General features: G+C 49.2%; 2 protein-coding genes across 3 annotated transcripts; both read left to right on the forward strand.

Annotated features, from left to right (window-relative positions):
- Positions 1–572: 572 nt before the first annotated feature.
- Positions 573–8,293, forward strand: TRIM45 (tripartite motif containing 45). Its single transcript, XM_068181908.1, has 6 exons — positions 573–927; positions 3,086–3,819; positions 4,809–4,938; positions 6,725–6,839; positions 7,057–7,183; positions 7,960–8,293. The coding sequence occupies exons 1-6, from the start codon at positions 614–616 to the stop codon at positions 8,109–8,111; spliced, it is 1,572 nt and encodes a 523-aa protein (XP_068038009.1). The 5' UTR covers positions 573–613; the 3' UTR covers positions 8,112–8,293.
- A 2,936-nt stretch (positions 8,294–11,229) lies between these two features.
- On the forward strand, positions 11,230–23,971 carry VTCN1 (V-set domain containing T cell activation inhibitor 1). 2 transcript variants are annotated; one of them, XM_068181915.1, is made up of 6 exons: positions 11,230–11,428; positions 17,921–17,985; positions 18,924–19,271; positions 20,862–21,140; positions 21,823–21,984; positions 23,640–23,971. In XM_068181915.1, the coding sequence occupies exons 2-5, from the start codon at positions 17,922–17,924 to the stop codon at positions 21,942–21,944; spliced, it is 813 nt and encodes a 270-aa protein (XP_068038016.1). In that variant the 5' UTR covers positions 11,230–11,428; position 17,921; the 3' UTR covers positions 21,945–21,984; positions 23,640–23,971. The 2 variants fall into 2 exon arrangements, with proteins under 2 accessions (XP_068038016.1, XP_068038015.1); XM_068181914.1 differs by lacking the exons at positions 11,230–11,428; positions 17,921–17,985 and having other exon boundaries at positions 18,167–19,271.
- Positions 23,972–24,121: the final 150 nt, after the last annotated feature.

Here is a 24,121-nt window from a genome sequence, read left to right on the forward strand (position 1 = left end):
CCTTTTGCAGTATTCCTAATTCCCAGGTGCAGTGAATGAAGACAGCCACCAGCCCGTCCCGGTGGACAGTCGCAGGGAAGCCCGGCCGCCTGGCACCGTCTCAGTTAAAGTTTCACCGCTCTCGCTCAGCTGTGCGGCGGGTTCTCCAGCGATCCGAAGGAAAAACTACCAAGGCCTGAAGGCAGCCAGCAGACCGACAAAGAGGCTGCAGAGGCCAGTCAGGCGGTAAACCAGGAGGTGTGGAACTGGAAGAAGTGGAAACATGATCTACCAGCGGTGGGGTGGGAAGGGGCCGTTTCCCACACAACCGGCGGAGAAAACCCCGCAGGTCCCAGAGGCGGGGAGAGCGAGCCCGTCCCTCCGCGCCTCGGAGGGGGACGAGGACAAAGGGCGCTGCCAGATCCCCTCCGGCCGCCTTCGCCGGAGGAGGAGCAGCGGGGTAGGCAACACTAGGGTCCCCGGGCAGCCCCCGCCCCTCAGAGCGCGGCCCCCGCGCACCTCACGGGGCGGGCGGCGCCGGGGCGGGAACGACCCCGTGGTGGGGGGCGGCGCGAGGCGCTCCCCACGGGAATGCTCGGCGGAGCGGCCGTGAGGGGCCGCGCGGGCCGCCGGCATGTCGGGACCGCGCTGCCCGCAGTGCGCCCAGCCCTGCGTGTCGCCGCGGCTGCTGCCCTGCCTGCACTCGCTGTGCGAGCCCTGCCTGCGGCGGCTCGGGCCGCCGGGCGCCGCCCGCCCCGTCCTGTGCCCGGTGTGCGACGCCGAGCTGTCGCTGCCGGCCGGCGGCGTGGGGCAGCTGCCCCCCGACTGCCTGGCCGGCAGCCGCGGCGGGGCCGCGGCCGGGTGCGACCTCTGCGCCGACGGGGCGGCGGCCGGGCGGTGCCTGACCTGCGGCCTCCGCCTCTGCCGCTTCTGCTGCAGGGCGCACAGGTGAGGGGCGGCGGGGACACCGGGACACCGCGGCTGGGGGGCGGCGGGAGGGCGCAGCGGGCAGGGTCCCGCTCAGGGCGAGCCAGAGCAAGAACTGCCGTGTCTCCCGGTTTTTACCCACCGCTCACCACTCCTGCCCAGAGGATGCCCGCAGGGATGCTCTGTACTCGAGTGGGGACAAGCAAGCTGCTAGCTTAGAATTATAGAATATCTGGAGTTGAAAGGGATCCACAAGGATCATGGAGTCCAAGTCCTGGTCCAAGACAGCTCCAGGAATCCCATGTGCCTGTGAGTGTTGTCCAAACACTACTTGAACTTCCTGGGAATGGGTCCATCAGCCATGTTATTGGCCATTGAGTCCAAAATCAAGCCACCCTTTGCCTGTAATGGTGTCCACATGCTGGTTAGCATCTCAGTTTAGTGTCACTGGGCAACAGGCATGGGTATGGGCTGGTACTAGCAGGATAAGAGCCTCACATGCTGTACTGTCTCACTTTGGAAAAGACACATCTCCCAAAGGAAAAAGGGAACCTTAAGTCGCTGCTCTGCCTCTCTCCACCTCCAGGGCCATTCACTGTGTGTATGTGTCAAGGCACCCTTAGGCAAACTGAAAGTCCTGTGGAAGTGCTGCCTGCTGATGATTAACCCATGTGCTTGCCTGACACATGTTGTAGAATTATTGCAGAAACAAAAGGTAACTGCAGCAGAGTTAGGAGTTAAAGAGGAGAGGAGTGCAGTGGTCTGTAAGCCAGGCAGAGGACAGTCAGCACTACAGAAGAAAAGTGATGTAAAGCCTGAATGGCCTTCTGAAGCAAGGAGGTGACAGGCAGGGTCAGAAAAAACACCCAAAGCACAAGCCAGGGAAGCCTCAGCCTGGGTTAAGCGACTCAGTCAATTCCCTCCACATTTGGTGCTCCTTTCTGCTTGATTAGCAAATTCTTTCCCCAGAAGGAACTGAGACATATTCCTCCCTGCCCTGCCCCCCTGCACATACTGGTGCCTGTGGGGAAATGGTTTAGGCTCTTAGTTACCTTACCACTCCGGGTGTAATTTTCAGCATACCATTCTGATTAGCTAATGCCTCATGCCTCATGGAGCTGCTGAAGAGTGATAAGATACCTTGAATAGCAGCCTGCTTCTCTGCCAGGGATAATTGCAGAAGAGAGAAAGCAGCAGAAAATTTGTCCCTGTGACCCACTTCCTATAGAATTTACTGCTATCATTTTTTCACCCCACTGGCATCTACGGACTTTCATTTGATTTAGTTGATGTCAGAGCAAAACAAGGGCTAAGAAAAACCATTTTGAAAGGATTTCCTGGTATTGTAGGGAAGGTTTCTATGGTTCTGAGTGCCATGGTTGTGCTCCTTGGAACAAGTGAGAGAGATGTTAGGCTGAAGTTACTGGAAGGAAATACTGGAAAGCTTTGAAAATGTGGTGGGTCTAAGGGAGATTAGTGGGAAGCAAAAGGAGAAGCGTAAGAGCCTGTGGTGAGGTTGCTTTGTGTTACCAGAGCAACTCTGCAGAGCTTGATCTTTGGTTATGGCTTGGAGTTCCCATTGCAGCTGCCACAAGTCATTAGTTCAGGAGATGAGTAAGGAGAGGGGGGTTTTACATCCTTCTCAATAACTAACTCCCACTGTCCAAAATAGCAGAGAATGGAAATATTCTAGTGCTGCCCTGTGACATGGGCATATCCCTGTGATAGTGCTGTCCTGTGCATGCCCTGTGATATCTGGGTTATAACAAGTTACTCTTGTCCCATCCTTGGTCTCTTCTGAGCAGGACCTAACCTGGCAAGCAGGAAGCCGAGTTTGACTTTAGGAATAGTAAATGTTTTACTGTTTGACTGTCTTCTGGCAGTGGCCTGAACTAGATTTTCCCCTAAGGGATATTAGAGCTCACTTGCCTTGTGTCTGAAATCCGTGCTGACCATGCAGGCAGGGAGGCTCTGGGAGCAGCCCCTAATGAGCTCCTCCTTTGTGTGGAGCCTAGTTCTCAGGAGAGCACAAGTCCTTTTGGGGAATTTCAATGGAGACAGGAAGGAGCAGTGCACACTATGGCTTGCATCCCATTGCAAATAGGCATTTGCAAAGGGTCTCAGTTTTTGTATTTTGTAGCCAACACGCATAAAGTGATTGGTGTTTGCTCCTGCCCAGGAGACAGAAGAAAACGGCCTCCCATGCTGTGACGGAGCTGGAGAACACTAAGGATTGCAGCCAGGCCGGGAAGCCTCTCCTGTGCCCCTCCCATCCCACAGAGGAGCTGCAGCTGTTCTGCGAGCAGTGTGACCAACCCGTGTGCCGGGACTGCGTTCTGGGCAGACACCGTCAGCACCCCTGTGACTTCACCGGCAATGTCATCCACAGGCACGGGGACGCCCTGCGGGAGCTGCTGAAGAGCAGCCAGCAGCACATGGACACCCTGGAGGATGTGCTGAGCCAGGTCGATGAGATGGGCAGTGCTGTCCGCAGTCGCGCAGAGGCTGTGGCCACAGAGATCTGCCTGTTTGCCAGAGGCTACGTGAAAGCGATTGAAGAGCACCGGGACCGGCTGCTGAAGCAGCTGGAGGACTTGAAGGTGCAGAAGGAAAACCTGCTGCACTTGCAGAAGGCCCAGCTGCAGCAGCTGCTGCTGGACATGAGGACAGGAGTGGAGTTCACGGAGCACTTGCTGATGAGCGGCTCAGATGTGGAGATCCTTGTCACCAAAGGGGTGGTGTCCAGCCGTCTGACAAAGCTCAACAGCGTTGCTTACAGCACCCACCCCAGTGTGGATGACAGGATCCAGTTCTCCCCCCACGAGAGAGCAGGGCAGTGTTGTGGCTATGAAGTTTTTGGGGCCATTCTCAATAAAGTGGTTGATCCAGCCAGATGTACCCTGCATGGGGAAGGTAATGGGGTGCTGTACAGCAGCTGAGTGGGAGTGCACCGCTCCCTGAAGTTACCCCTCTGCTCTCTGTACCTACATGATGTGCAGCTTCTGGCACTATTGGCTCCCTGCTGTCCAGGCGTTGACCAGGGGCAGAAGTGGAGCCCCAGCAGAAGTTGCATTGCCTGCTTATGGGAGCTGTGCTGGGCAGGGAGTCAGGCAGCTTTTCTTATCCAGGTGTGCAGAGCATATGGCACTGCCCTCCACAGCATCACCAGCCTCAGCATGGGGCTGAGATACGAGGAGGGCTCACTCAGGGGATGGGAATGGCACCTGCAGTAGCAGGATGTGATGATTAGCTGGTGGTCCAAGCTGTTCTGCAGCATGAGCCCAGGCAGATCCCCTTTGTGGCTGATTAAGTTTTTCCCAGTACAGCTTCTGCTGAGATTGGTATAGGAATACCTGGCAATACCTTGATGGCTTTATGGATATTTGCTCACTAAGGACTTGGAGCTGGGCCAGCAAACAGATAATGTTCAGAGCATCCCACAGAGCACAGCCAGCTCTGGTCAGTAATGCAGGGCAAATGAGACAGACCCAGAGCTTGTTCGATCCCTTCCGTGCCAAACTGTAGGTGTTGAGTTCTCTGGGGCACAGTGGGTTGCTGTTCCTTCTTCCTCTGGATTGTGTGGTGCATCTTGAGGCCTTCTGGGAATGTGTGCAGCTGGGCTTAGAGTGGCAGGCAAAAAGACCCCCGTGGTCTGTACAGATCTCTGGGCTAAACCTGCCAGACGTCTCTCAGAACCTATGGCTTCCACTCTCTCCTGATACCCAGTCGTATGTTGACTTTTCCCTGTGAGTGGAAGGACCTGTACACCCAGAAGCAAAGTCCTGGCTGTGCTCTGATGGGGCTGCAATTCTGCAAAATAGTTGGGAGGTGGCAGTTATGGCTTGACTTGAATTCTTTGTAGTTCTGTTTCTTTCTGGTTTGGTGTTTGTTTTTCTTCCCAGATCTCCACAGTGCCCGTCAGAACCAGCTGAGTGGCTTTACCCTGCTGTGCAAGGACACTACAGGGGAGCGCATGGGGCGGGGAGGAGAGGCTGTGCGGGTCACCATCACCCACAAGGACAACAGGGACTGGTGGGTATTTCACCCAAGAAATCCCTGGCTTAGCCTTTCTGCTTCCCTTATCCTGGCTCCCTGCTTGCTTAGGTGGCTGGGAGGATGTGCTTCAGAATGTGGGTCAGAATCTGTAGAGGAAAAGGCACTACTCTTTTTCCCACAGTGCTTCCTAGTGGTTATGTTTGGCTGGACAGGGATTGCTGGGATTTGTATTAAGTCTTTGAGTGATTTGGGCTTCTTAAGGGATTCATCTCCTTGTGTGTGTTGCTAGGCACAGTCAGAGGGAGCTGTTGTTCCTTGTCACTCCTCCCAGCAGACACCTGGGGCTCCTGTTTTTGTTAATGCCTAATCAGCATAAGTCATTGCAACTCCTGTATGACAGTCACAAGTCAGAGAGAGAGTTCACCAACCCTCCGAGCCTCTGACAACTGATGGAAGTGCCTTCTTCATGTTCTGGAGAAAGAATCTGTGTTGTGCTTTCATCCTTTTTCCTGTAGTTGCAAGCACTGAGTACTTGAAATGTTTGAAGGTTTTCTAGCAAAACCAGAAAAGGCTGCACTTGAGTTCCTCAGTGTTTCCACAAGGAAAATGGCCAACCAGAAAAACATTATAAACCAAACCACACTTGTGACTAAAGAGTAGCCAGGCACAAAAACAGACCCAGCTGGGGATTCGTTCTTAAGAAAAATATCTGTTGTTTTATAGTAGCTGGAACCAGATGCCAGCATTAATTTGTGGCAGGAACACTCATGATGTGATGATCTGATGAAAAAAAGGGACAGGATGCTAAAGCCCTTTGCTGTGTTGGCAAAGCACACAGAAGCAGTGCTGGCTGCATAGATGCTTATCAACAGAGCATCATTGTCGAAGAATATTGTTCCAATGTACTTTCCTTCCATAAGTGCACCTATAATGTAGGAAGGTGCATGCCTGAGAGGTTTCTGGATTTCTCTTGGGGTAGAGGTCGCTGTGACCGTGTTAACTCAGTTTCTTGCTCTTGCCTGTATGTAGTTGCTACATGGGTTGCTGAAAGCTGTCTGGCTTTGCTTTGAGGCACAACAGCTGCAGAAGAGCATGAAGTATCACCACACAGTCCATGGCAGGAAATTATGTAGGCAGCCGTATTGATGTGAAGTGTTGGGGGTGAGGAATACAGATTATAAACTGTCATGTCATGGGGCTCAGGAGACTAATTAGTGGGGATTAGCAAGAACACCTTCCTCTATGCAGAGCTGCCTGATAATTGTCTGTGAAAAGCTTTCCATCTTCCTGTGGAGCAGGCAATTTATCCTGGACTAACCAGCTGAGGCTTTCTCTCTAGCACTCTGTTCACCAGGATTCCCTGTGAATCACAAAGAGCTTCACTAGAAGAAGGGAGAGTTTACCAGCAGGGACCTAGAACTTCTCAGCACTGAAGGGAAAAGTTGGGGTTCGTGCAGTTGGGATAGTAGTTAAAGTGATTCAAGCCTACCCTATTATATATATCCTGTCTTCTTAATGGGTTTTTCTGGAGGCAACTGCTTGCTGAAGCTGTGAATTTACTCCCTTTCTGTGGGCTCTTATCTGATGGGATAATCTGACTTGTAAGTATGCTATGTGTCATCTGCCTTTTCGGTATGCAGGTTGCTACAAATCCTTGCAGTGCAACTGGCTTTGTGTGACTTCCTTTATATGGCAATTGCAGCTTCCAGTAGCAGGGGTGTGTGAAAACCACTCTAAGCCAATCTAGGCCAAACGCTGGTTTACATTTAAAGCAATTTTCTGCCAGTCACTGACCTCTTGGTTTTCTCTCCACTGTTCACAGCGCAATCAAGCCAACAGTGTGTGATAATGGTGATGGGACCTACTGTATTTCCTACAACCCTGAAGAGCCAGGCTTGTATGCTGTCTGCGTCTGTGTGAAAGGGCAACATGTACAGGTAGCATTTCTTGTTTCTCTTGCACTGCTTCTTCTTTACCTACTTTTCTTTTCTTAGGTATTTGTTTCAAATCTGTCTAAGGATTACTTCCTACCTCGTAGCAGTTTGAGGCTGTGCTTAGTGATCTGTGACTGACAGGGTCACCTAGATGGTGTCTGAGAATGCAGACACGTCTGACAACACCCACTGCAGCAGCCTCTCTGCTTGTCCTCTGCAGGGCTCTCCCTTCACTCTGCTGGTGAAGCACAAGTTCCATGAGCACCAGGGGGTGTTTCACTGCTGCACATTCTGCTCCAGCGGAGGCCAGAAAGCCGCTCGCTGTGCCTGTGGTGGGACCATGCCAGGTGGGTGCTCACCTCTCCCCACGCTGCTGGCATCAGGAGGATTTGTTGCACTGGGACCTCCCTAGTGGATAGAGGTGTGAGGAGATACTCTCACCCAGCTCCCACCTTGGACAAGCACCAGGAATGTGGTGAACTGTGCGTACACACGTTCTGGTGGGGTGACTGCAGCAGGACAAACGAAGGGGCTTTATGGCACATCCCATAGACAGAGACCTGAGCCAGCTGTGCAGGAGGTGGGGCAGGGCACCTCAGCCTTTCAGCCCATCTGAGTGAGGCTGAGCAGCAATGCACCTACAGTGTTCCTGTTCCAGTGCTGGCATGTTGGGAGCTTGTGGGCTGTGTCACATAGTGACCAACTCTGAAGAAGTCTCACTCCATGTTTAGGACAAGAGTTCAACTCCCTTACTTGTTTAATCCCAACATCTTCCCTGTCCTTCACCTGCATGTGTCATCATGTGTTTTGTGTGTTTTTAGGATAGAACTGACCTCTTCCTTTTTCTGTGCTTGATCTGTATCTTTGGCCATAGACACTAGCAGCTGGCATGGGGTTCTGCATGCCCATGTATTGATTTATTCTACAGGCAAGGGGATGGAAATCATCAGCTTTCACCAGCTATTGAGATGAGTTGCTCTTTATGGAGCCCTGGCAATTTTGGCTTTGAATATGCTGTGTTCTCATCAGCACATTTTAGAGAAGTCCTGGAGCCAAAGCCTGTAGCACACTGGGATTTTCTGGCTCACTTTGGATTGAGCTGCTAGTGCCTCTTCTCTTGCAGGTGGGTACCAAGGCTGTGGCCACGGACACAAAGGTCATCCTGGCTGCCACCACTGGTCATGCTGCGGACAGGTGAAGGAGAGCTCAGAGTGTTTGTGTGGGCCTCCCAGTGACACCTCACAGAGGAGTTTGCTCAGAACAGTGGCATTCTGAGCAGCCAGATGAGCTCCTGGGAGTCCAGGGCACTGCTGCTGGATGCTTCAGGAGCACAAATGATCCATGAGGATCCATATGATCGATCCCTACTCAGCCTTGCTGCCAGCAAACAGCGTGATGGGTGTGAGTTGAGAGAGGGGGGGATAAGGGAAAATAAAAACTGTGCCTTATGTTCCACCCAGGGGTGTGTATGCAAAGTTATTTTGTGCTCAAACAGGAGCAAATTCTGGGAATTGTACTGCTGCCTACACTTCTGAGGACTTGGGGCCTGTGGGGACATGCTCTAAGGGGAAACTCAGTCTGAGCAGTTACCTCACAGGAGGGTCAAGAGATGTCCTATTCTGCAGGGTCAACAGCCTCTGCTGTCCTTCTTGTTGAGGTTAAAACTGCTCATTGGGGCCCATTCCAAAGGGTTTTTGATCATGCCTTGGAAAGGCTTGGCAACCTGAATATGGCTTCTGCCTCCCTGTTCGATATGCATCTGGATTCCAGGCTTGGATGTGTGCATATAGCACAGTCATGCATCTGGGAGCTGCTCTTTGTTTGCAAGTCCTACACTTCCTCGAAGTAAACTGTAGTCTCATTATACCCTGCCTGCAAAGTAGGGGCAAGGAGAGTTAGTAATGTATCCACAGGAAGGCCCAGAAAACCTCCTGGCACTGATAGGAACAGGAATCGGAGTATCATTCACCTGATCTTTCTGTTGTCCATGGAGATGATGTGGGACACAGTGCTGCTGGGGGTAATGATGGAGCTAGGGCAGGGCCCAGCTCACCAAGGGAAGATCTGAGGGCAGTTTGAACATCAGTAGGAGTCACAGACACATGTTTGCAATTGTCTGTTCAGAACTGGAGCACAGGAGATGGAAAATAGCAAAACTCCTGGATTTGGCTTGTGCAACCTTGGCAACCCATAGTTGGGGAAATGGCATCTGTGATGAGGAAGAAGAGGCACTTCCCTGGAAGGGCAGTTGCCACCCTGCTGCCATCTGCTTGCCTGGGTGAAGCAGACACCCTGAATACCTTCCTTTACAAAACACATTTCTGTCACTGAGGCTGGGAACACCACTGCCTTGAGGGTAACCTTACCAGTAGGTGTGTGTGGCTAGGGGCTCCTAATTCTGCCTGAGGAGCTGGGCACAAAGGTCCCACTCTTGGTCACTCAGGGAGAGGAATGCTGCTCCACTGTCAACAGCAAGGACTGGGTCTTGCTTTCTGCATTATGGCAGCTGGCTTGTAAATAGCAGAAACCTGCACTGTCTGTTTGCTTGCTCAGCCTTAAAAGTATCTCATTTGTTGTTTGTTCCTCTTACAAAGCCAGTTTTGGAACTTCTTCCCAGCAAAGGAGATAGATATCCTTATGCAAATGCTGTTTATAGCTTTCCATGAATCATCCAGAAAGCTTCTCTGTTAAGCAATAAGGGAAGGCTAGGCAGTTTAAATCTCCAAGTTAGGCAATTTAAATCTCCAAGTTGCTGAGTCTGAAATTTCAAAGCAAAAGTTTAGTTTCAGTTAGCCATTAATGGAACAAATAGTAACTCATGTATGAGTTTATATATACATGAACAAATAGTAACTCATGTATGCTCATGTAAGTGATGTACAGAGTCAGTGCTCAGTGCAGTATGTGATGTAGACCAAAATGCCTATTTTTTTGTGTCTTTCTAATTCTTTCCTCCCACCTTAGGAGTGTTGTTTTTTCTCAGAGCCTCCATGCCATCTTGCAGAGGGAACACATAAGGACAGCACTACCTTCTAGGCACATCATTTCTGACTAAAAACATCTTAGTCCTCTCAGACAGAGGAATGTGTTTTCTCTTTGTGTTAGGTATCCTTATACACCCTGTCACTGATGTTTTCCAAGAAGCTGTTTGTCAGAATTACACCAATGAAATTTAAACTCTTCGTGGAACTGCAGCACTCCATTTGACACGGGCAGAGCAGTTTTTGGACAGCTTGGGTCAGGCCCTGGTATTGATTTTTTCTTTTTGTTAGTCTTGAAGGCCCAGTTGGTCCCAGGTATTAGGAAGTATTGGCCAGCTACCACTGTGTGCTTGGTGTTGGTTGTGCATGAGGATATATTGAAGAACCATCTTGATAAAAGACATTTAATGACCTTTGTCACTTTGAGCAGGGGGAGGCTAAGTCAGAGTGTTCTCCCATTATTTGACAGCAGCCTTTGCCCTCAGTCTTTATAATTCACAGTACTTTGCAAATGAATATATGCTTCTGATCTGCTGGAGTCTGACATTGGACCCCAACATTCATTCCCAAGATAGGCTTCCAGTGCTGTGTTGGTAAACCATCTGGGTCAGGGGGTGCATTAGGGAATATAGTTAGTCTGCTGGGCTATATTATGTTATATCTGTCCAGCTGGTCCTTGAGATAATAAAGGTATTTTCAAGACAGACATGAATGCAGTGCTGACAGGACAGTATCTACTGCACTGGTATATACTGATATTTTTCTTTTCCCAGGACAAAAGCTCTTGATAAAATTGCCTATCTCCAAAATTTGGGAAAAAAATGAACATGAGGGGCTTTCAGAGTCAAGAGAAGAGAATTTACTCCCTCAGTAGGGAAAACAGTGTAGCTGGAAGAGAAACCATGAAGAACAAGAGACTGCGGTAAACCTGGAAGGATGCCTGGAACCTGAAAGCCTCCATGTAGGGTGCTTCCAGAGTCAGGGCCAGGTTAAGGTCTCTCTCCTTTGAGAGGCAAAGCACGCTGGCGACACAGCTGCCCTTGTGCCTCTGTTTCACGAGTGTCTATTTTGTCCCAGAAGATCTCAGGAGCAGAGCAGATTCTGGCTCAGATGGACTTCTTCTTTTTCCCACAGCAGAAAGTGGTTCACAGGGGTGCACCACCTAATGGGAATACCATGTCAGGACAGATCCACATGCAGTGTGGAGGACTTTGTGTGTTTGCAGCCCAGGGTGGCTCAGCACCTTCCTCTTTTGAGAGGTGAGGTCTTGTTCTGAGTGCTGCTACTTTCAGCTTCCCTTCACAGGCAGGTGAGGCTGAGGACAGATATTGCCAATAAGGCAGTGTCAAGTTCTCCTCCTTCCAGGTCGCTTGCATTCTCATTTGTGGTACTTCTCAAGCACCTCTTGACATCATTGTTACACATGTGGGACCATAAGGCTGGAAAGATGTCCTACATTTTGGGTCAAACACCAAGAAAAGCTTTCATTCCTTTCAGCTTACTGCCTGCCTACACCTCTGTGGAATGCTCTGTCAGACTTGGCTGCTGGCCACAATTCCATCTTCTCCTTCACTGGTAGCTCCTGCAGCATTCCAGTGACACTGAAATAAGGTGTGAACTTCCCATAAGCAGGGGAACTCTTCTGTAGGGTACCACCAGCTGCTGGGCCCAGAAAAGCTGGTAGCACTTTGTGCCTGATGTTGCCTTCTCCTCAGTGAAGGCAGCTGATTTGTCCCAGGTGTTCACCAGTTCTCACAGACCATATGGGACCAGATTCTGCTGTCACATTTCTTTGGATTTGCTAATAAATTCAAGATTGGTAGGAGCTGGGCAGATCATGTAGTCACAGACCCTTGGTTTCTTTGGGAAGTATCCTGACCACCTCCTGGGGTTTTTTTGCAGTATGAGGATACAGACAGGAGTAGGCTCCAGCATGAGCTGCTCAGAAATGAATGTGATGTTGCCCCGGGGAATAGGGCTTGCTCTGGTCCTGCTGGGGCTGCCTGTGCCGGAGAAGCAGACATGTTTTTCCAAAGTGGAAGTAACCTGATTGTTGACTGTGCAATGGGTTGTGCTGTGGCTGACCTGGAGTTAACTGGAGCAAACAGGGGACACCTTGTCTGCCCACTGCACACACAGCTGTAAATCAGGTGTCACCACAGCCATTAATCCAGTGTCACCGAGGGCAACAGGATATTTCTTAATGTACATTTCCCACCGGGCCACTGTGGCCTAGAGCTGTTCTTAGCTTCTTGTACTGTACTGCTAAGTTATGAGAGGCTTAATAATCAGCAGAATACTGACAAATAATGATGATTTTTTTTTCTGATTATCACCACTGACCAGTATTAATTGGTCTTGATTTTAACTTCTGGTTATTGCAGAGAAAGTAGTTTGGTTTTTTTAGGTGCTGGACTGTTCCCAGTTCCTCTGGGCATCCTCAGCTCTGCATGGGTAAGCTGTTCACTCCCACTAACCATCCAAACTTGCTTGAGATAGCTACAGACTGTCAAAAATCCCTTTTTTCCCATCCTCCCCAGAACACAGTCCAGATGTAGATGTCAGGATATGCAGGTTCCCTTTCGGGAAACTGAACATGGTGGTGCAAGCTGCCTTCCCTTTTCTACTCTTTCACAACCTCTCTGCCCTTCTCAACCTGTTATGCCTAAGAGCTGCTCATCCTGCCCCCAGCCTCATCTGAGACCAAACCCAGAGGGAAAGACCTGCAAGGCCTTGTAGGTGCCAGTTTCTTTCCTTTGCATGCTCCAAAGTGCACCACCCTGGTAGACCTAAGAGCAGCAGGAGCTTTTCTTGGGGGAGGCTGAGAGGTGGTTTGGCCTGAAGGAGTTCAGTGGGATTAAACAGCAGTCATAATAGGGGCTGCTGCCAAACCTGTGTGGCTCTGAGAGCACTGCTGAGCTCTTAGGAGCCTCTTAGCACAGCACAGAGAGGCAGGGGAGACTCACAGTGCAAATGGAGCCAGGAGGAGGACCCACGGGTGAGACGTCTGCCCAGTGCCAAGAAAGTGGTTGGAGATTTTTGTAGAGAACCTGAGCTAGTCCTGGTTTTGACACAGCCCCTCAGTGATGGGTAAGCTGCAGATCTCCTGGGACACTTGTGCACTCTAACCCCAGGATTAGCTGGCTACCAACCACAAGCTGTAATATTTTTTGTCTTAAATAAGACATGTTTCTTAAATGGATGTGTAGGAGGTCTCTCCTGTTGCCCCAATTCTAACCATGCCTCCTTGCTTATGACTGCCCTGGGGGAAGGGGGGTGGGGGGAGTTGAGATGCTCAGAGTTTCCTCATTCTTGAGAGTTCGTGCTTGGGCTCACCACTCCTTAACTGCATTCAGTTATTTAAGCGGGACAGCTTGGGAGGATATATCATGCAACAGACAGGGGCTGTGTTGAACAGTGTGGGACCTTCAGGCACCTGGTGTTTGACTTGTCTCCTTAGATGCTGTGACCATGGCATCCCAAGGCCAGGTCATTTTCTGGAGGTATGGTACTATCTGCACTTGCCTTGGCAGAGGGGAGGGAGGGAATTGCATTTTTCAGACTCTTGGGATGTATCACCCTGCTTGCAGGAGCTCTTAAGAGAACAGTTCTTTGCATCTTGACTGTACTGCACTCACTAGAGCTACTTAAATATCAGTAAAGCTTGTTTTATACAATTTGTGAGGCCATGTATTTATCAGACACCCATGTGCAGTCATCAGCTGTAGTCATGATAGAGATGCATGTCCTACAACACTGCATTTGCTAGAAGTTGCTATCCTAGGGTTGAATGCTGTGGTAGGTTGGGGTAGCAATGCTTGAGGAAGGGTGTATTCCTTCTGTTGTATTTTGGGGGTTCAGTGGCTTGAGGAAGGCACCCCTCTTCTGCTGGTGCTCAGACAGTTGCTTGTGTTTCCATCACATCAGCTTGCTGTGGGGAGAAAGAAACTGTCCTCCAGAAGTTTCTGTGCAGGAGTAAGAGCTGGGAGGACATTCTCAAAGTGTTTTCTGCCTCTCATTTCAATTACCCCATTTCCTTTGGAGCTATTGATCGAGTGCTGGTGAACTACAGTTGGAAAAAGAAGTAATGAAAATATCTACTTATCCTTATCTCCTGATTAGTTGAAAATTACCCCCACCAGATGGATAAAAGGGCAAATTTTTTGCCCTTTAGTGAATGTGGACTGAGCTTTCATCTAAACCTTATTGCTTGAACAGAGACAGCAGCAAGCTGTGTCTTTGCCTCCCAGGTGTGGACTTTCCAGACTGGATGGAGACAGGGGTTCCAGTGGTGTGTAAGACAGGCCTGCTGGCATTTATTCTGTGAAAATATTTCAGCTGTTACCACTATCTGTCCCACTGGAGTGGAAGAGCAGTGGGGAGAAGGACAGGCCACGTGTGAACAGAAGAGACCTCACACATGAGCCCTGCCACATGGAGCATCAAGGAAGAGCTAAATAGCAATATTATCTGCACCTTTTCACTGACAGAAGTGAGGTTGCCTGTAGACACTATGTCAGAGTGTAAATATTCCCTGAGCACTGTATTCCTCATGTGTCTGGAATGCACACAGTAACCAGCTCTGTTATTCTCAAGAGGCAGCCCAGCCAGGCTTTGTCAGGGAAATGAAATAACTGATGGGTGTGAAAAAATGCTCATCTATCCCTTGCTACTCTGAAAACATTCCCTCTGCTCTGCCAGTGCCTCTGCCTGCCCTGTCAAGCAGCAGCAGATTACTGGGAGAAGCAGGCTTCCTTCAGGGACATTTGCTCTTCAGGCTAATTCTGAAATGGAGGAACAGACCAGAGTGAGGGGTGAATTTTCCAGGAAGTTTCAGAGAAGCAGTGGGAGATTTCTGCTGATTTCAGGAAAAAACCAAAACCAACCAAGGAAACAAAACTGAAACAAAAAATCCCCAACAAAAACAACAACAACAACAAAACCCCCTGAAGTGCAGAAGTAAGTTGAATTCTGCAATCACCTGCTGCATATTGGAATAGAAATCCTTTTGTTTTGCTTACCACTGCAATTTCTTTTCCACAGTAAACTTTGCTATAAAGAGGAAAGCAAGAGACCTTCAATATCCTAATCTTCCAGTTCTTTTGACTCTCTAAGCCCATTCCTGAGGGAAAGCTTAGTCCAAGTGGAGCTAGAGATCTGGAGAATTAGGGCTGTTGCCTATCACAGCCAGGCTCTGAGCCTCTCCCTGTCCCCGGGCTGTGATCAGCAGCATTCAGGCAAGGAATGAATGGATGAATTTAATGCCAGATTTGATTCCAGTTTGATTCCAAGTTTGGCTGATGAGGGACAAAACTATGGAAAATAGGGTAGGAGGCACAGAGCAGCATCCCACAGGCTGCCAAATCAGCACTGGGAACTGAGGGTGGTGTCAGGGCTCCGACTGGTGCAGCCTCTGCCACCCACATCAGTATGTTTCTATGCCTTTAAAACACTGGAGGTACCAGGGGTGCTGATGCACAGAAAATTGCTTTTTGCTTGAAGTGCTAGAACTGGACTGCTGCAAGATGCAGCTCCAACCAGCATGTGGCTAGGATGCCAGGTTCCTCTCGTTCACTCCATACACCAGATCTACTTATTACACACAGTGGGCACACAGCAAATGTTTGTAAGGATCTTGTGATTCCTGGACCTTACTGTTTCTGCAGAGGAAACTGCAGAGGGATTAATTTCTCCTTGTCCCTCATAGGGATGTTGAAGTGGGCAGTGGCATCTGTATAACTAAAATTGCCTTTCCCCCTATGACAGATGAGCAGTTTTTTGAATCAGCCTTGCTGTTGCTCTGGAGCAGCGTAGGTAGCCGCTCTCTGGGTGCAAAGCCAGCAATGCTTTGCAGCCATGGGGGCAGGTGGTACCTGCACAGAGCAAAAGCATTGGTGTGGCCTGTTTGTGCTTATTTGTGTTTGTCTGTGAGTAAGCTGTGGATGGTTTTGGACAGACAAGTGTGAGGGCAGAGGTGGTGTTCAGGCCAGAGGGTCCTTACAAGGACCAGAAGCAAGTGTGGTGGCACTTGAAACATTCAGGGACTGCACAGGAGGACATCCTGGCTGCTTGTCCCACTGGCATACCTCCTAGCATTTACTGTAACTCTCTGGCAGCATCCCTTGACTCTGAGCAATTTCTTCCCTGCCTGTCCTTGAGAAGAGGGATTGTAAGATATGGGGATAAAGATGAATCACAACTGTTGTGTGTCAGCACGGTGTGGCTGCTGCTTGTTTTGTGCTTCCCAGGTGTGAGAGCTGAGGCTTGTCATGACAACCGTGGCTGAGTTTATAGCAGCTATCTCGCTCTGGGATCAACTCCCAGAGTGGAAATTGGTAGAACTCCTCAAGGAGATGGATGTTATTCAGTGCACATGAAAGACTTGGCATCTTCCCCCGAACAGGAAAGCACAAGCTGTCCCACAGTGAGCCTGGCTGGGACCTTGAGTGACTTGGGATTGAGTCCTGTGGGACATGGCAAGGCTTTGCTGAAAGTTGTCATGCTGCAGGATCCACAGGAGCCATCAAAGTCCCAATCCCACAGGCCCCCAGGAGAGGCAGTGCCTGGGTCCCCAGCTGCCTGGTGCCTATGGCTGGATGATATCCATGGTTTTTCTCCCGGTAGGGTCAGCTGTGATCCACCATGAGGGATTAGGTGGGGATCTGCTGTTCATCCCAGCCATGACTGAAAGCTGGTAACAACAGGGAAGAAGCCAAACGTGACATCTCCCAGCTCTGAGGGCATCTAGGCAGAGCTTGGTATGGATGTGAATGTGCAAATAGATTTATGTGAACCCTTATCTGAGGGCACGACATATTTTGGTGAAATAGGGTTCTGATCCCTTCTGAGCATGTGCAAACAGGGCTTCCTCAGACAACTTCCCACTGGCTTTAAGGATGAGGATGCAAGGGAGACAGTGGGAGGTCCAACAAGTCTGCAACATCTCCCTTTTTCTCTATTCTCTCTTTCAGCCCACCTAACCTTTCTCTCTTCCCTGCTGTTCCCTGCAGGAGAGGCTTGTTCACATGGTACGATTCTCTGGAGTTCTGTATCAGCTGTGTGATCGTGGCATCTGTGGAAATTGAGCAGGTCAAAGATGCAGGCGCGCATCAGTGGTGGGAGGAGTCCAAGGTTGTAGGGACACTGATGGACTGTCCTGCAGGAGGCTGCCCATCAACTTTGTGTTGGCAAAGTGTGCTGCAAACCAGTAAATGCTGCTGAAGCAGAACAACTGGTTTTTATGGGCAGAAGGGCTGTGACTTCTCACAGCCTGCAGCTCTCTGGGCTTCTCTGTGAGGAGTCTCTGTGAGACTGCTGGGCATGAGCCCCAAGATGTACCTGTGGGTTTTGTGGGGAGCTGCTTCAGGGCTTGCTCTGGTTGGGAGCTGAGTTTGCTGCCACATGCCCTGAGTCCACAGGAAAATGTGCCCATGACCTCATGACAGCTCCACTGGCTGTGCTGGGAGTCCATAGCCAGCCATGCTTCTGGGTCTGTCCAAGCTGGGCTGTGCCAGAGAGGTTGGGCTTGGCAAGGCTGGAGCTGTGCTGATCCATGACATGATGCCTTTCTTTCCCTCTGGCACGGCTGCTTCACCTGTGTGGCTTGGCAAGTGGTCCTCTCCTCTTCAGTCTCTCATTCAACAGCTCATTACCCATCCCCACATGGAGTATCCCAAATCCAACCAGCTCAAAAAATGGCCCTGTTTCCAGACCCCTCCTGCACATTCCCTGCCTTGTACCTGGTGTCTCCTGGGCTCAGGGGCTTTGCTCACTCCTTGGTCACTCACAAGCACCAGCAGGGAGTGCCTGACATGCACCAAGGAATGCAGAGAGAAGCATCCTGCACTGGGCCCAGCTGCCTGCTCTCAAAAGCAAAGCCTGGGTCTCCTGCCACATGGTCCCCCAGTGTTGATGACAAGGGCTGCTCACCTGAATGTTCATCACTGCTTTGGTCATGTGCTTCATCCATGCCTCATTCTGGGTCTGTGGCTCACCTGCTTCCACCTCCTTCCTGCAGACAGCTCTGCAGATGGAGGGTATGGGCATGGGCTGTGAAGGAGATGGGGTGTGCACTAATGCTGTCCTTTCCTTTTTCCCCAATAGCATGACTACAGTCATTGTCATCCTGGCTGCAGTGATCGCCCTGATCATTGGTTTTGGTGTCTCAGGTATGTGGCTGCTCAGATTTTTGCAGTTATTGGTGGGATGATGAACTTCTGCCTTGCCCCTACCTCTGTGTGTCCATCCCGTGCACAGGCTGAGGTGTGATCATGTGTGGAAGTGCCACCCACCACCCTTTAACAAAGGCTAGGTAGGTGTAGTGCAGCCTGTGCTGCTGGAGGCGAAATTTCCTTGGGCTTGGAACCCCAAACCTACACATAAAGTCCTGCACATACTCTGCTCCTTCTCCTGGATAAGAGGAGATGATGGAATGGTGTTTATTGTGAAATTAGAGAGCATCTGCCACGACGGGGCACCCTTTCCAGGTCCCTCAGAGAAAACAAAAATGTGTTGCTTTGGTGTTGGCCAACATGCAGCTTCCTTGGAATGTGCTGAGTGAAGATGGGTAGGGAAGGGCTGCATGGGGAAGAGGGCCTGGCTCTGGGAATTCTCAGGATCGCAGCTTAGGATTTCAGATGCTCACTTTTCTTAAATGAAAGAAAACTATTTGGATTTCAGTAAGGGGGGAAGAGCTGCTATTTCTCTGCCAGCATCATGCCTTCCAATTACATTTATCTTGCATAAAGGGAGGTCCTGACTAAGAAAAGACATAAAAATCATGCTTTTCTGGCAGCTGCAAAGAGAAAAATCCCTGATGCATATAAGTAAGCAAGAAAATACCATGTGAACTCTTCTCAAACAAGTAAGAAGAGCTACTATTTGAAGCACTCTTTTACTACAGAAATACTCCTGGGCTTTATCATGGCATACAATCCACCAGAGCTGACCTTTCCTAGTAGCACTGCTAGCTGCCACTGGAGGCCTTGCTGTGTGCCAGTGACTGTTAAGCCTCAGGCTTGGTCCATGACAGCCATAGGGCATACTGGCCTTTCTCCAGGCTTGCTGCCTCACCTTTCTAACCAGCCTCCTTGCTCTCTCCTTGCAGGAAAGCACTCCATCAGTGTGACGGCGCTGACGTCTCCAGGGAACATTGGCCAGCGCAGTGTCCTGGGCTGCTCTTTCGAGCCCGACATCCAGATGGACAGCATAGCAATCCAGTGGGCCAAGGAGGGGGTTGCTGGGCTGGTTCACGAGTTTAAGGGTGGGAAGGACCACCTGCAAGAGCAAGATCCATCATTTCAGGGCCGCACGGCCGTGTTTGCAGACCAGGTGATTGGCGGGAATGCTTCCCTGGAGCTGAGGGATGTGCAGCTCTCTGATGCTGGCACCTACCAGTGCTCTGTCACCACAGCCAGAGGGAGTGGAGCAGCAGTGCTGCAGTACAGGACAGGAGGTGAGGGCTACAAGGAGCAAAATCCTGCTGCAAAACACATGCTAGTGTGGCTTGGTTGAACCTACCTGTGCTTATGATGCTGCTACACCCCTGAGTAGGGTATATTTCTGGCTTTTACAGGGATATTTATGGCCTTAACCCCTCTTTTGACATCCTTTTTCCAGAAACGGTTATAATCTTGATAACATGGTAGCTTTTTCTCTCTAGAATTAGGATATATCTCCAGACAGAAGCACTGCATAATAAAAATGGTTGTGTATTTAATATGTTTTTCACAGTTTTTCTGAAGTATTCAGTTTTTTAAAATCACTACCAAAGCAACAAACCTCTGATATCATAGTTACCTGAAACATTACATATTTACAAGAGTTGGTCCTCCAGGAGAGATCTGGAAACCACCAGGTCTTCAGCCTCTTCCAGTGAGATGAATTTAGCTGTAATAACAAGTCTCCTCCCAAGCAGTCACCTCATGTTGAGACTGATGGATGAACCCCTTGAGGGTCTCCTCCAGACTGCAGTCTTTGCACCCTCCCTCTCATCCCTGTGGCCAGCCCTACAGCTCAAATTGGGTGAGGAAAAGCCCTCAGACCTCGCCAAGTGAAAGAGGGTTTTGTTTCAAGCCTGAGGGTTGCAAATGTTCCACGGGGACTTTGTCCCCTATCCCTCCTTGAAACCTTGTGGCTCTGCCTACTTTTGTGTTGCTTGATTGGATGTTCAGAGTAATCCACACAGAGAAGGCATTAGAAAGACCATGTGAAATGCTGTAATGTGTTTTATTTCCAACACAGCTGTAATACCTGTTCTGTGTGGAAAGACAAATATATTCCTTTTAGCTGATTTCCTTTAGCTCATCCTTACATCAGTTCACTTCTAGGTCCTACCACCCAAAGTCAAGGCTGATGAATACTAAAGGTAGCTGTCCTGTGCTTTGGCTGTGCAAGCCCTCCTTATTCCAGGTCTGCAGGAGATTGCTCAGGAGAGAAAATGGCCTCAAGTTGCGCTAGGGGAAGTTTAGATTTAATATTAAGAAAAATTTGTTCATGGAAAGGGTTATCAAGCCCTGGAACAGGCTGCCCAGGGAAGTAATGGAGTCACCTACCATCCCTTGAGATTTAAAATAGGTGCATTTATGGTTATGGTATAGTGGTGGACTTAATGCTAGGTTAACAGTTGGACTTGATCTTAGAGGTCTCTTCCAACCTTAATGATTCTGCAACTCTGTGAAGCTGTAGGTGTTGGTCAGGCCTCCTTCTCAGTGAGTGGAGAGGGTGAATCATCTTTCCCCCATTATTAAGAATAGCTAAAAAACACTAAATCTGTGTCACCACCTCAGCAGATCCTGTCAAGCTAGACTGCCTACCATACTGCCATGTCCTAGGAGTCCTTAGATCCTTTGTAGTCATCCTCCCACAGCCCAACCTGTACAGAGCTCTGTCTGAGCCTGGTTTTGGCTTGGCTCCAGGCAGTGCTGTGCTGCTAAGCAGCAAGCAGCCTAGAAGTACCTGGGATTGGTAGATACAGTTGGGTATTTCATGTCCAGTTCCTATCACATGCCTTGTTTTGACTCTCTCCCTGTTTTCCCTCCCAAAGCTTTCAGCATCCCCGTGGTGCAGGTGGAGAACAGCAGCCATGGGGACATGCTGCAGTGCGAAGCCCCACGCTGGTTCCCACGCCCTGCCACGCACTGGACAGCCTATGGTGACACTGGGGAGCACCTGCCCCACGCTGCCAACACCAGCTATGAGCTGAACCCCGAAAACATCACTGTGAAGGTGGTTTCCCTCCTGCACAACTTCACTGCCAATGCTACCTACACCTGCGTGATTGAAAACAGCATTGCCAAGGCTATGGTCAACATCAGAGTGACAGGTAGGGTTCAGCAGCACCCTGAGACCAGGCACGGGGGGAGAAGAGAGTTTCAGCAGTGTTCCTGGTGCACCAGGGGGTTCCTGCAGCAGCTTTGTCAGGCAAGGAAGAGACTGAAAGCATGGCTAATCCTACCACTTCTTTGTCCCTGGGGTGAATGAAAGGGTCTGTGTTTGCTCCTGCTATCTCATGTGCTTCTCATGGTATTGATTGTCACCTTGGCTTGGGGACAGAACTGCCAGGGGACCAAGAAAGAGAGGACACACTTCAAAGGAGTGTATTGCTTGGAATGTTAACCAAAACCAGACCAATCAACCAAGCCCCACATCTTTTGACACTTTCTTTAGCCAGTTCATCTCAGATCCCATTTGTGTACCAAACCAATAGGCCCCTTTAGCTGTTATTGATGACAATACCTCTGACTCCAGCCCAATCCTTTCATTTAAAAGGCCATTTTACTCACAGAAAATCAAGCTTTACTAAGGTTCTGAGTATCTTCTCCTCTTTCATGAGAACAGCCATAATGCTTCTACAGCCAGGACTTCATTGTAATTGGTCTCCAGTCCAAGAGGCAGGGTCTATCTTCATCCATATTCAGAAAAATGGGAAGGAATAAATACACACTTTTTTTGCCTTCCCTGCTGCGTTCCTGTTCTGGTAGCCTCTCACAATTCTTCTGCTACAGATTTCAGCACTACAAAGGTGACCAACTTGCAGCTGGTGAACCTGAATGCAGGGTCAGTGTCATCCTCCTTTCCAGCCTGTCACTGGATGCTTCTGCTTCCCTTGTATCTGCTGTCAATATAAAGCCTCTATAAAGCAATTGGAAACTCTGCTGGACCTGCAGGTAAGCTTGGAAAGGGAAACTCATATACATACAATATATGGAGGCCCTCTTAGGGACTATGGCTACAGCAGCAGACCTATCTCAAGCCTGCTGGAATGGGAGTGTGTGTCTTTCCCCTCTGCTCATCCTTTCCCCATCCCCACCTTTAGGTGGGACACATGGCTTGTTCCTCTCACAAGCTTCTCCCATCACTTTCTGCAACCACAGACATCCTTCTCTTGCACCATCAACTGTCAGCTCTTACTTGTCCCCTCATCATCTTTCCTGTGCACCCTCTGGACCTGGGCTGCAGTTCATGGCTGCAAGGCAGCACAGGCTTTTTCCTCTCCCTCCCTGCCCACACGACCTGCTACAGTACAAGCCTTGCTTGCTCGCACTTTACTCACACAACTCCACAGTACAGCGTGGTGTCTCCAGTAAATACTACAGACACCTTGAACATGGCTAGAGGGAGCTGCCAGCCTGACCAATTCCCTGCAGACCTGGAATAAGGAGGGCTTACATGGCCAAAGCACAGGACAGCTGCCTTTAGTATTTGTTGGCATTGGCTTTGGGTAGTAGGACCTGGAGGTGAACTGGTGAAAGGGCAAGCTAAAGGATATCAGCTAAAAGGAATATGTCTGTCTTTCCACACAGAACACATATTACAGCTACATCGATGGCAGGACTCACTTCAGGCTTTCCTCCCTATGGGGCTGAGGGCTTTAGGAGTTCCTGCTGGTTTCAGAGTACACACTAGTACAAACACGAAATTAGCTGATTTTTCCTGTGCTATTATATCTTACCCACACCAACAACAGGATACTTTGTTTAGCTTCACAAAGAGAATAAGGAATGTGATAAGGAGAATTGCATAAAGGAAAGGTTCTGATTGCAGGACAAGATATGTTCCCTTGTCTGATCTAACAGTGACCAGAATTCTGATCATGGGCAGGAGTTCAGAAACAAACAGGAAAAGGGTTTCCCGCAATACAGCTGAGAACAGCTCCTTCAGAGTACTAAAAGCAAGCAAATCTTAACTCCTCCCAAACAGATTTGATTCACCCATCTCTTGTCTTGTGATTCTCTGACTGTACTAATAAAACTGCAAATAAGAGAGGCAGTTAATCTCCTTCATCTTGTTGGAATGCTAAAATGAAACTCACCTGCTGAAAAAGATGTGAATGGCAGAACAGTGATGGGTTGGAAAACTGCCAGCAGGCTTGGAATATCCTGGCAAAGACAAACCATATCTAAAGTCCTGTATGAGGAGTGATGATTGCCGTTGTAATGCAAAATAAAAGAGGAACAGATAAGCAGACAGCAGACAGAAAACTAACAGACAGCATGAGGAGGAAAAGGAGAGTAGTAAGATACTACTGGAAGCTTCAAATTCAGAAGCAAGGTTATTAAACCCAGATATAACAATAGAGCTGAATTTTCCTTTTTTGTTTTTTAAATAAGTGTTACCAGGTACTTCCTATCTATTTCTGTCTGCTACTGTGTTATTCATGTTAAAGGACTACTTTCAGTTGCACTTTTTAACCAGATTTTATCTTTGTCTTATCACTTACGGTCAACATTTTCCTCAGGCTGAGATAGTTTATTTTGGTTTTGTTTTCTTTTCTTACTGGAGGGTGGAGAGAAGGTTTAGTAAAATCTTTTCTGTTCTGCAGAAAGCACCCCCAGAAAGTAAGGCTGTCCCAGCAATATTTGCAAAGACTTCTACTTTAAGCTATTTTGGCAGCCTTTTAGGATAATCTCACAACGTTACTGAATGGTGGCATCTTTCAGGTCTTGTGCCACTCACACTTTGGTCTCAGAAGTGGACAGGAGGCCTTTAGAGGGAAGGTACTTCCCTCATGCTCAATAAACCCACTGCCTGTATCACAGCTCAGTGCCTGCCTCTTCTTAACAGCCCCACCTAACGTTCAGGCTGCTGCTGATAAACTGCAAAACAATGCCCAAATAATCTTGTCATTTAGCACTGTGATTTAGTCTCCAAACAGCAACTTACTCACTTCCCTTCTTTTCTTGAAGGAGATGCTTTAAAAGTGTAATTTTAATAATTTCAATTAGGTTAAGAAGACCATACCCTGTGGGAACTGTATAATTTTGTTAATAGTCACCATAAGTAAACCTGAATACTAAAATAGAT

This window comes from Anomalospiza imberbis, chromosome 2 (assembly GCF_031753505.1).
Source record: "Anomalospiza imberbis isolate Cuckoo-Finch-1a 21T00152 chromosome 2, ASM3175350v1, whole genome shotgun sequence".
Lineage (NCBI taxonomy): Eukaryota > Metazoa > Chordata > Aves > Passeriformes > Viduidae > Anomalospiza > Anomalospiza imberbis.